The sequence below is a fragment of the Diabrotica undecimpunctata genome, unplaced genomic scaffold (genome assembly GCF_040954645.1).
Source record: "Diabrotica undecimpunctata isolate CICGRU unplaced genomic scaffold, icDiaUnde3 ctg00002778.1, whole genome shotgun sequence".
Taxonomy (NCBI): Eukaryota; Metazoa; Arthropoda; class Insecta; order Coleoptera; family Chrysomelidae; genus Diabrotica; species Diabrotica undecimpunctata.
Window position 1 is genome coordinate 4,303 of NW_027313982.1, and position 13,154 is coordinate 17,456.

The 13,154-nt window shown below is 33.4% G+C and overlaps 1 protein-coding gene across 1 annotated transcript; it reads left to right on the forward strand.

Moving 5' to 3' along the window:
* The first annotated feature begins 205 nt into the window (after nt 1-205).
* On the forward strand, nt 206-10,141 carry LOC140432084 (protein hedgehog-like). The gene is made up of 2 exons (XM_072519926.1): nt 206-212; nt 9,260-10,141. Exons 1-2 carry the CDS (start codon nt 206-208, stop codon nt 9,943-9,945), a joined length of 693 nt encoding a protein of 230 aa, XP_072376027.1. The 3' UTR covers nt 9,946-10,141.
* The last annotated feature ends 3,013 nt before the right edge of the window (nt 10,142-13,154 follow it).

Here is a 13,154-nt window from a genome sequence, read left to right on the forward strand (position 1 = left end):
GAAGAAGAAGAACAGTGTGAAACTACCGTATATAGTCTAGCTGAAATCAATTTTCCGTGTAACAGCACCCTTATTTCAAGATAATCTGGTATTAGTGCTAGAACTGTACGAAATATTTTAAAAAGAAACAATTGCTACAAATTGCAAAAAACTCTCTGCTGAGTTTCAAAAAACAAATATAAACACAGGGGTACTAAGTGTAGAAATGGAAGGTAAGCATGGAAACGATCGGGACTTAGATGAAGAACTCGCGAATAGTGCAAAAGTTCACATAGAACAAATTTCAAGACTTTTGAGTCATAATTATAGGTCTCAAAGTTCACAGGAGTATATTGTTGGTGCCAAATTCATCGCCTAACGTCACGAGGATTACCTAAAAGAAAGGAAGGGGACCGACCTCCCAGGAGTCAGCTAGTGACAATACCGATCTATTTTTCCATCATACTGCCTAAGCTTCTAGCGACCCAAAAAGTGTAATTCGTTGCAAAATGAAATTGTAAAAACTAACACCATTGGAAGCAATTCTGCGAAACAAAATATTATTGTAAAAGTGTTTACGAAAAAATAAAAAAAAGTTGTTGTAAAAAAACAAATAAGTTAAAAAATCTAATAAAGTGAATCAAATTAAAAAAAAAACAAAAAAGAAAAAAAAATTACTTAAAACTAAACAATAGACTACATAAATATAAGGATATATAAGAAGGATAATTATAATATTAATTATAAGGATATATAAGGAAAAAAAAACAAAAAATATTTATCTATGTACAAAAAAAAATTACTAAAATCTTACTAACATTTTTATCCTAGTGTGTGAGAATTTGAAAAGTCAATGTATCTATATTGGATTATAAAATGCTCCTTTTATAATTTATAAATTAATAAAAAGTCTGACTAATTGGTTTATGCCAAAGCCATTTGAAAATAAAAAAAAAACCAAAACGAACTAATCCGAAGTTTGTCTAATTTTCAATAATAAAAAAACAATCATTTGGAATACGCAAATCATATTTTGGAAAAAGGTCTAGGCAGGAAGAGGAGAATGACAAACAACTGATTGTAGGTACTTTTGTTGCAGTCTACGACCTTCAGGCCGTGCTTTTTGATCCATAGGGGAGGCTTCCTCCTTTTATTACATATCCAAACCAGCCGTTTGTAACTTTATGATTGCAGAAAAGGCGAAACAATTGTGCAATGCTAAACTTAGGATAAATCAGAAGAAAAAGAGGGGTAACAGAAATTGCAAGCTGTGTGCTCAAATATTTGTGTTGCTTAAATGACAAAGCTGACAGTGCGATTGACATAACATTTTGTAGTGACAACTGTTGCGAACAGTAAAAAAAACAACTACATGATAGCCATGTACATATATGCAGTTATAACAATGGCAACATGAAATCAATTACGCTAGATGCAGCTCATTCAACGATAAAGAGGTTACAAGAGCTCTCCGTAGCGGACCAATATACTTGCCATCCCGGTATGCAATGGCAATGAAAACTGTCAAAGAAAATGGGCACACTGTATAAAAGTGCATGAGGAGACATACCATAAAAGCATTGAAGGACTACCATGTAACATTCATCTTGAAGGACATTCGTAATAAAAGACGATGACAACTTTTACGTCAAAATATTGTACGGATCGCACGTTTAAGAGGAGTGAGGAGAAAAGAAACAATCAGAGCAAAACAGTGTGATAACTATCGTGATTCCAGCTTACTCTAAAAGATTCGCCATCGATTAAAAAAAGAAAAATCCTAAATTTGTTGCCTAAGGGGCTATATTACCATCAACTCATTTTAAATTGTATAGTAAGTTATGAATAAGAAACAAACTGATGTTGACGATAAGTTGCAATATATTTTAAGAACGATAGTTTAGTTTATCATTTCATAGAGTACTTTTTTTTCTAAAATTGTCTTCGTTTAAGTTCCAAAAGATTATTTTGGAACTGAATATGTCATTGTTTACGTCCTACCCCGTATTCTGCCTTATTGAGATTTATATCTGTAATAAATTTCTTCTACTGTTGTTACTGTGGCTTAAATGCAAACAGTAATTATATTTTAAAGTCATAGTGACATATCTGCATTTTTTTTAATTTAGTCTATATCCTGGTTGTTTGTTAGGAATAGTTTAACAAACAATACTTTTCACAGTTTTATCTATGAAAATGGTACTAGCTCTAGTGTGAAATAAACGGGAGTAAATAAAAGATTAATTGTAAAAACTTTGGAACGTTGTGGTGAGAACTGTCCCTTTTGCATTTATGCCGGTTTGATTTCACCGCGACGAAACATATTCTTCGTCTATAGTTTCCTACGGTCTCTTACCTTCCGACATCAAGACAGGTTTGAATATACAACAAATGTCAACATTGTATACCCGAAGATAGAACAAGCAACTGGTCCCGTTCATAAGAAGAAGAAAACAAACGAATCCCACTGTATTTTTAGTAAGTAGCACAGTCGGTGATCGATAGAGGCCATTAAAAAAAGTTAAAACCCACTAAATACTTGACGTGCAGTCCAAATATTTATACTGAACCGCTCACACCGAGGATTAATACCTGGAATTCTCTGTTTTGACATGAACTACACAAGATTAAACGTTATTTCTCACCGCAACACTTTTGTTTTCAATCAAAAACCCGAAAAAGAAATATTTCCCAAAGACAAGAAGAGGTCCACCTACCGTTCCGAGCGGTTGAAGGTGTATCCTGGAGATTGACAGTGACGGAGGTGAGGGATTCGATCTAAAAACGACAAAATATTGACGTGGATAAATTGGTGTTTTTATGATTACCATTTTTCATTTTATTATACCTACTTTACTTACCTACTCTACTTAGTTCTACTTCCTTGTCTGTGCAAATAATCAGTCAATGAAATGTTTCATTTTTTCTGGACTTTACCGAGTTTATGTAACACCACTATATTTGTTTAAGCAGTTTATGTCTAAGTAATACTGAGACATAAACAGTATAATTACAGTACTTTTTTCACTGTAAAATTTTAGTATCTTTAATAATTGCTTTTTTCAAGATAGAAAATTTAGTGTAGAATACGACAATGAAGTTTGACTATTGTATTCATTGAATGTTAGCAACAATTTCAGCGAAGTTATTTATATGTTATTACTTGTACAACTCGCACAGTGAATGTTAGTCCAAACTAGTCCAATCTCTTATGTTTTTAATCACGAATATTTGTGTCTCCCTAGTCCTCTCTTACCTTGTATTTCCTGTTTATTGTAGTATGAAGTTTTCCTGTTTTTGATATAATTCAACTGCTTTTTATTGACCTTTTGAACCACTTTCTCATTGCGTACATAATTCGTCCAAGTCATTTTTAAGTCTTCTATAAATCTAGACTTTTAGGCATCTTAAAGTATTTATTTTGAGTACCTTTTCTGCTTTCACAGCCATATAAGATAACTGAGTAAACAAGTGAACGAAACGTACTATTCTATTTGAGATTTTACATTTAAATCAGGAACGAAATCTAATGCTAGAATAGATGTTCAAAATTGTTTACGATTTGTACGTTTGCTCATATTTTCACACGTCTAGTAATGGATTTTTCCCTTAATAATAATCATTATCTTCGTTATGGAGGTATTTGTTTTAAGGTCCAATAGATCTTTTTGAATTATCTGCGTTCAAAATTGTTGGAGAACTTTCGGGTTTTTTAGCAAATATTAGCAGTGGCATCTGCGTACCGTAGGTTGTTAATTAAGACGTCATTTATTTTTATCTTGTTGTCTTTATCTTCTAAAGCCTTATCGGAGATATATGCTGAATAAATTCTTGTATTAAACAGTTATTTTCTCAATTAACCAACAATTCTTGGCAACAAAGAAATATTTATTAAGAGAAGATCATTAGTGTCAAGTTCAATAAGTTGATACTAATGATTTAGTACCAATAATATTTCATAATTATAATGTTCAAACTGAGCATACCAAAAATATTTTACTTTAAAAACGAAGATAATCTGCACAAAAAATCTTAGACAGGTACCAATGAATAAGAAGATCATCATCATAAGACGAAATCTAAAACAACAACTGTTCTTATTTCTTCGTTTCTAACTCTGTCTCTGGGAGTCAGTCCAAGTAGCGAGTGTTCCATTCGTCTTTAAGCTACTCTGAGTTTGGTTGCAGTATCCTGTGATAAGGAACGTGTTTCTGCGCCGTAAGTTATGATTGGAAGCAGATATTGGTCGAACGTCTTCTTTTTCAATTAATTTGGCATGTTGTTCTTGAAGATGTCTGGTAGAGCTCCATGTGTGGCCCATGCTAAAGTGATTCTTCTTTGCAATTCAGCAATTTTGTTTTCCCTAGCAATTTGTATTTCATGACCCCATATATATATATATATATATATATATATATATATATATATATATATATATATATATATATATATATATATATATATATATATTGTTATGATATGTAAAATCGAGAAAAATATTGGGTTGATTAAAATATTTCAAAGTTCAAAAACATTAAAATAATTCAGATAAGTAGGATAATAACCAACAAACATTTCGAAGAAGGAAAGTTTTTAAATTCTTGGATTACCTGTATTAAACAAAATGTAAGCTATGCATAAATTATTTCTTTGTTATACTTGAGTGACCCGCATAATTTTAAGTGAAATCCAAAGACAATTGAACCGGGTTTTCCAAATACATTAATGCAGTAAGTAGAGACAATAGAAGAGATTTTAGAAAGAGGTTTTTGTTAGTTTTTAAGAATTATAGAAAAATATTATTTGTAAATAAGTTTTAGGAAATTTTATAATTATAGGTAAAAATTTGTTTGTTATCGAAATGAAAAAATGGGGGAATTGTGACGAGTTTTGATTGGCGGAGATTGAAAAAGGTGGGATAGGTATGTAGGAATGAAAGTTTAGCTAGATTTAGGAGAGAGAAAAGATAATCAGTTGGTTTTCCAAGTCTGTAAGACGAACAGTGATTGTTCTCTGGTGGTTCCCGAAATGTAGCAAGCAGTAGTGTTGAATGTTAGTGAGTTTTTGTGGAGTTAGTGTATCTGACAGGAGCTGAAGCAGCAAAATATTGTAAGTCATATTTCTCTACTTATATTCCAAGAGTCACTGTTCAGGCCAACGAGAAATTCAGTTTATCGTAAAGAGAAGATATTCCAAGAGTCATTTTTCACTCGGGCCAACGAGAGATTCAGTTTATCGAGAGGAGAAAGGCTATCATAATTTGAATGATTTGTGCTTTTGAAGGAGATCATTAAGGACGATATACTTGCAACAATCTGTTGTAAGATTGCTGATTACATAGGGAGCGGTTGAGAGGAGATAATATAGTCTACAAGGAACAAGGATTTGGACCACTCATCATCAGAGAGAGATATTTTTGTTTTCTGCAGTTTTTTCTTTTATTGATAACACAATTTTTACACTTAATTTAGAAAGGATATAAATATTTTGATTAGGAGAGTTAGTTTGGGATTTTGAGATTTCAATTAATATTGTTTGTACCATTAATTTTGATTGTTCACGTACGTAGAACAAAATTTTGAGAATCATTATATGAGATTTATTTATTGAAAACTTTTGAGTGTGAATTATTTCATTATTTTTATTTCAATATATAGTGTTAGATCATATGTGTTTTTTATTATTCCGGCATTCTTTGGACCTTACCTTTCACATGTAATAGCATAGATATTGAAGCACGAATTTAACCCTGAGATAAAAGAATTAAAAATTGTGATAGAGTCATAATCATATCATTTAAATAATTTTAATTAATTAATCAAAAAATTAATTAGCTAATTATTGCTTGGCGCACCAAGACTTTAAATATCACAATAATATATATATATATATATATATATATATATATATATATATATATATATATATATATATATATATATATATATTTATGAACTAATCCTATTTCGTTGCAGTCGACTTTTGGATTTTCACTTGGTACCAGATTTGTCATGTATTATGTCTATCCAAAATTTATGTTCAAACCAACTTCCTTACAGGCGGTATCTAATTCAATAAGAATAGTTCCAATCTCTTTTAAGAGACATTCAGTTTTCATTCACCAATGAGTTATGCCGTTACCGTCGCATGCTCAGAATCCCGTGGACAGCACACATATCTAACGAACGCGTGCTAGAGACCGTGCACAAAGAGCGAGAATTGATCAACATCATCAATATGAGAAAGATCCAATACTTCGGTCATATAATGAGAGGACCTAAATATCGCTTACTCGGGTTAATCATTCAGGGCAAAATCGAAGGAAAACGTTGGGTCGGAAGAAAACAACTGTCCTGGCTGCGTAACATCAGACAATGGACAGGTCGAACGGTCGAGGAACTGTTTCATCTAGCTGCCGACCGAGAATCATTTCATCAGCTTGTCAATATGACGATAGCTAACGCTTGAATACAAGCACGGCACACAAAGAAGAAGAAGTTCCAATATCTTTTAAGTTATCTTTTATCATAACTACGTCGTCCCCACATCGTAGATGGAACAGCAAATGTTTTAAAGCATGTTCCAGAACTTCCGTAAAGAGTAAAGATAACGCGCCTCCTTTTCTGATTCCTCTTTTGATTTTTATACATTTTGTATTATTGTGTAGTCTTACGGTCATGGTTGCATTATTGTATATGTTCACGATCAGTTTCGAATGCTGGTAATCTCCAAAGCTCTCATTATGCTGTTAGTTTCTATTGTATTTAATGCTTTGCGAAAGTCTATGAAAGCCAGGACCACTGATCGGTTATATCCGATAGATTTTTCTATAATCTCTTTTATGCAGTGGAAATGATGGTTGTGGAGTGTGACTCTAGGTTGGTAAAAATCTAATTTTGTTTTCAGTCTATTTATTATTGTTTTTGCCAATGGTCTATTCTTCTTGAGCTTTATTGGATCGCCCTTTTTGTATAATAAAATGGTAAGTGCACTGTGCTATCTTGTAGGTGTTTCACTTTGGTTTAGTCATAAGTTGAACAATTCATTTATATGATGATTAGTATAAGTAGAAGAAATCAATAAAAGATCTTCAGTAAATAACCAAGTATAAGCAAGCTAATATCAATTAGACCAAGGTGGCATTCATTCAGCGGCGTATCTACGATGTGTTAGTCTGTCTTGAGTGTTACCCGCTATTCAGATGCAAAAATGGATCTTTTTAAAACCTATGTGACAAAACTTTACCACAAGTTTTGTTTAATGTATCTCTTAAATTTATACCAAATTAAAATTATACCATTCAGACAAGAGGCGGACAATGCACCAACCAGAAACCTTTCGTAGAATCACGAACAAACTTTTTGTCTGACGATGATTCCAATTCTTATTAAAGAATAACCACAACCACATCGATATTTAAGAACACATGAACTGAAAAAAATACATCTTTCCAAGCAGAAACTGCATAATAAAACTTTAAAGGAAAAGAGATATAACTTCGAATTGATAAAAGCGCAACAGCACAAATATTTTTGCTTCTTTAAAATTTACGAAATTCTGAAAATATTTTTTCTTAATAAATTGAGTAACTTTTCATCCCTTTACCGAGAAGTTCTACGCCCTAGATGACCAGCCGGTGAGGGTCCCAGATAGTCAACGAAGTGGAAGAGAATTAATTACACTATATTTTGTCAACACAGATAAAATTGATAGGATCTTCTCTGTAGGTAACACGGTAAAGCTCGCTGTAGGCGCCACTACACACAGTTTTTGAAACGAGCCGTATCGAAATGGGCCCATTCGGGTAGTTAAATATGTCAAAACAAGGTTTTGGTTTCGGTTTTGTTTTGGATTTATGTGCGGAGTTTGTGGTTGTTGCTAAAATGTTTTTTTAGTTATAGAATTTCGGACCAGAAGTCCATTTTCGTTTTCACTGGTCTTTAGAGTACTAAACAACTTTAATCTAATTTAAAATTAAATACTGATATTATATATTTACCTAGTGATGCCTCATTATCAAATCTTAAGGGCTCCTCCTCTTGCAAACTGTTATTTCCCAAAATATATTTTATCAACTGGCATCCTTCCATTTCGTGTTTAACTTTTTTGAAGCAAAGCTTTTTTACATTTCTCAAAATGCTGAGGCGAGCGTTACGGAATTGGCGCCACAAGATCGCGTCGTCACGAGTATCGTTACGGAACTAGCGCCACAAGATGACGTCGTCACGAGTAACGTCACAAAATAGTGGTTCTTCACCAGGGGCTGTAAGCTGAGGCTGTAAAGCCAGATTGATGATGAAGTGTGATATCCATTTAATATCAATATTGAATTATCTGTTTAAATTTTTTATGACATTTCTCGGGTTAAAATATTTCTATTTTATTACTAATTTATTAATTCCTCTAAATTTAACAGGTCTGTCTGGACTAAACAACGTATGCTTTGTTACCAACGTTACCAGGTGGCGTTAGAAGCAAACATAATAATTTATTAAATTATTTTAATATAATAGAACTTGTTATTTTTTTAAACATCTTATTTAACTTATTTATTGATTACATTTAATATCAAATGATATTTATTTATATTTTCATAATTTTAACTTCATAAAAATACAATTTTGGATTTTTGCAATTATCAGTTCGACTATTGTATGTATTAATGTGAGATAAAAAAAATTGAAGTGCGTATATTTTTGACGTGACAACGTCTTAAATTAGGTTGTGGCTCGGAGTCATTCATGAAAAAGTGTAACGCCCGCTCACGTCTGTTACAGTGAGTCACCGAACGAGAGAGAGGCCCGCCGGACCGGCGAATGCCTTGCGTCTCTCTCCCACTCAAACATGATCGGTCCGCTGCGCGCGAAGCACTAGAGAATTAGGCGCGTTGAATCGGTGCGTGCTTCCGTGCTTGTGTCTCTGTCTTTCTCGAGCGTTCTTGGCGTTCACGACACATTACAGCAGAAACACTTCCTTTCATTTCATATTTCTCCTATCATCGTCCTATCCTCAACAAAATCACTCAAATAGAAATTAGTTAAATTTAAGTTTACATGTACAATGTTTTAGTAAACAAAATATATTTCTATAGTTAAAATTTGTGCAATTCTTATTTTCATTCAATTCCTTGTTCCTATTGTGCAATTTAATAATATTCATATCAATAAATATTCTACCGAGAAAAAGACGTTGTCACGTAAAATATTCGCCCGTAAAACCGACTTTACAGGCAACCGATTTTTTTTCTTTTGTTAAAATAAATTTTCTCTCTTTGTTTTAGAATCATCACAAGGTGCAAAATATGGAGGATGCTTTTCTGGCGACAGTACAGTATTGACCTCTACTGGCGTGCGAAGAAAACTCTCCGAGCTCCAAATAGGCGAGAAGATCCTGGCTCAAGATACCCTCAGCAACGAGCTCATCTTCAGCGAAGTGCTTCTCTACTTAGACTATAACCCTTCCCAGAAGAGGGAGTTCCTAAAACTTACCCTCTCCTCTAACAGAACTCTAATCATTACTCCCAGCCATCTGGTGCTCAAAGAAACCTCCGAAGGGTACAGAACAGTTTTCGCCAAAAGCATCAGTGTGGGTGACAAACTATTAGTATCAAATAATTCACATAGTGTAGTTACAGACAGTGTTATTGAAGTGAGTGGGGTTGTGAGGACAGGAGTGTACGCTCCCTTAACGGCAGCGGGGACTTTAGTGGTAAACGACGTTGTGGCTTCGTGTTACGCCGTCATGGACAGTCAAGCAATTGCCCATTGGGCCTTCCTACCCGTGCGACTGGGCTGGAATCTCAAGAAGGCCACTTTGAGGGTCTGGGATGTGATTAGTAGACCTTTCCGCGCGTGGTCTCAAGACAGCGTGGCTGTACGAAAGATTAGCGAACCGGGGGTGCATTGGTACCCCAAAATGCTGTACACGGTGGCCCAGTACTTAATGCCCTCCCATATGACGGGTTGATCCTGAAGCAAGTTGTGGTTTTGTTGGCCAGTGAATTTGTATATTTATCTATTTATTATTTTTTTATACATTTTTGTTAATTTTATCTTCTGAACTGCAGTATGTATATTTGTACAGTATTTTTTGGGTGTTGTGATGCCGCATCTAGTCTACGTTTTTTGTCAATTTCTTATATAATTTAACAAATAAACTTTCTTTATTTTACTACGCCTGTTTAAATTTGCAAAAAGCTAAATTAAAAAAGCAAAAATTGTTTCAAAATAAAAAAAAAATAAATATATAGTTTAAAAAAAATGTGGCTAGATTTGGATCTCAAAATTCTTTATGTATATAATACCGAGATATTTATAGAGTATAAATAATTCTAATAAAAAAGCACTCAAAAATTCAGAGATAAATGTCAAAATATGAAAAATTTCGAGGTAAAATATTAGTAGTTTACAAAATTGTTTATAGATGGCTGCATGACATTGGACGTATCTTTAATCATCATCATATTGTTGCTACAGCCCTTAGAGGGCCTCGACTTCTCAAGCTTTCTACGCCATTCTGTTCTGTCCCTTGCTTGCATTTTCCAGTTGCCGACTCCGATCTTCTCGGCATCTTTTGTTACCCTGTCCATCCACCTCAGCTTTGGTCTACCCCGTCTTCTCATTCCCACGGGTTGCGCTGTTAGAATCTTTTTTATCATGTTCGATTTAGGGGGTTTCGTTTAATTATAGTGGTAATATCTTACCACCAAACGTATGCTTGTAGATATTCTGCAGTTCAAAGTTATATCTACGCCTCCATATTCCGTTCTCACAGACCGCTCCGAATATCTTGCGTAGCACCTTTCTTTCAAAAATCGATAGAGCGGATTTTAGTTAGCGTCCATGCCTCTGATGCATATTTGAGAACGGGAACTATCAGTGTTCTATCCAGCCTTATACGAGTTTTTTGAGACATATGTTTATTAGCTAAGTACTTTGATAGACCATGATAACACCTGTTTGCAATTATTATTCGCCTTTTTATTTCCTCAGATATGTTATAATTGGGGTTAACCGATGTCCCTAGATATATGAACTCTTTGACTGCTTCGAAGTTTTGGTCATTGATGATTAAATCTGCGTCTACATTTCCAGCTCTTGTGTTTGTGTTAGTCGCCATGAATTTGGTTTTATTTTGATTTATATGTAACCCCATTCGTTCTGCTGCTGCTACTAGCTCGGTTAGGATTTCCGCAGTTCTCGCCCTGGTTCTTGTTATAATGTCCACGTCGTCTGCCTGTGCTAGAATTTGGACTGATCTATTAAATATTGTTCCCCTGCTATCTAAATTAGCGTCTCGTACAAATTTTTCCAAGGCGACATTAAAAAGCTGACACGCCAGCGCATCTCCCTGCCTTAACCCCCTATGTATTTCAAATGGGGGTTGACGAGTCGTTTTGAATTTTTACTGCTGATAGCATCTTCGCCATTGTCACTTTTATCAAACATATGAGTTTTTTTTGGAGTTCCTATTTTACAGTTCAATTAACAAGTCCAACATATTTTAGATGTCTTTACATTACAAGACGTTTTTACAATCTCTGTAAAAATTTTTGAAAGCAATGTTAACAATTATTTGTACTCGGTTTAGATAGTTTCGGTGACTGTATTTAAAAATTATTTATTTTTTATGACTGCTTTTTCTAGTCTTGGAGCTACGAGAAAATGGAAACAATGGTTTTTTATAAAAAAAACCTTTCATTGCAAAAGTGGCCATAGTATTCATTTTTACAAATATTGTACGTAAATGTGATGTGTTAGTTTTTAATGTTCGGATATCTGTGCTCACGGTTTCGAAATAGTGTTTTTTGGCATAAAATATGATTGTTACCAGCGTATCAACATTATTAAAAACGTATATTGTTGTACAATAGCATTTAAGATATTGTTAACTATGATTTTTATGCATCGTACTAGTTATTTTTATTTATTTATTTTTTGAATATGTCTTAATATTATTTAGACCATTTTTAATAGATTATACTACCATATTTTTTATTTTTATTGTATTATTTTATATATTTCACGATATTCCAGTCGTCAGAGATTTGACCTCAAAAAATAATACGCACAAATTCTGAATTCTGCTGATAATGTCAATTTTGGGACCCAGCAAGTTTACCATTTTTAGCACTTTTTGTGTAGAATGAACCGTAAATGTCAGTTACGTGTTCGAAATTAATTTTAAAAAAATTTGTATCAACTTGACTGTAAAAATTTGATATCTTTTGATCAGAGTGTTCTATCGACAAAAATCGAAATGAGCTTTAAAGGTGAAGAGCGCAGCTTTCGTGTGCAATTTTTGTATTTTGCCGCATATTTTTTCGACAATTCCCACGAGATCAATAAAATTTAGGGGCCTAATGTTTAAAACTTATAACATGAAATTTTGATTTTGAGATTTGCCAACATGGAGACTTTGAACTACGCCTAAAAACGCAGAATTTAAACTTTTAAACAACGAACGATCATATGGATCATTGGATGGAATTTGTAGCTTCTTCTTCTTAGAGTACCGTCTCCTTACGGAGGTTGGCAATCATAATGGCTATTTTTGTTTTTGAACTTGCTATTCTGAACAAATCAATCGATCTGAATTGATACAAATCACGTAGATTGTTCAACCAAGAATTCTGCCTTCGGTCAACAGATCTTCTTCCTTGAATCATTCCCTGTATTATGAGTAAAGGGCGGATGATATGTATGAAAATGTATGAAAATATGTACATATACATGTAAAGATTTTTTAAAACATGTGTTTATATAAAGAGAAGTTTCGTTCCACATCTACTGAGGTAATAGGAGCATATTTTAATTTTAGCAACAGGTTTCCATCAATACAAGTTTTTATGTCAAAATGGCCTCTAAAAATGTATGACACATTCTAAATAATTTTAAGCCTTCATTATTTTCTAAAACCTGCTTAAGCTTCCCCAAAACTTGTGTACCAATGTCGCCTTTTACTTTTTGGCATTCCTTCTGAAAATTTTCAATTAGTTCTACAGAATCAACAAGTAGTTGCGACTTATTTTCTAGTAAGGTAATTGTTTCCGGGATAAAAACTATAATTCGTTTTAATAAATATCAGACTTTTAGGCACCTCTTTATTATCGAAAACTGCTTTTGATAATATGACAGTATGTGAAGAGTCAAATATCTCGTTTATTATGTCCTTTA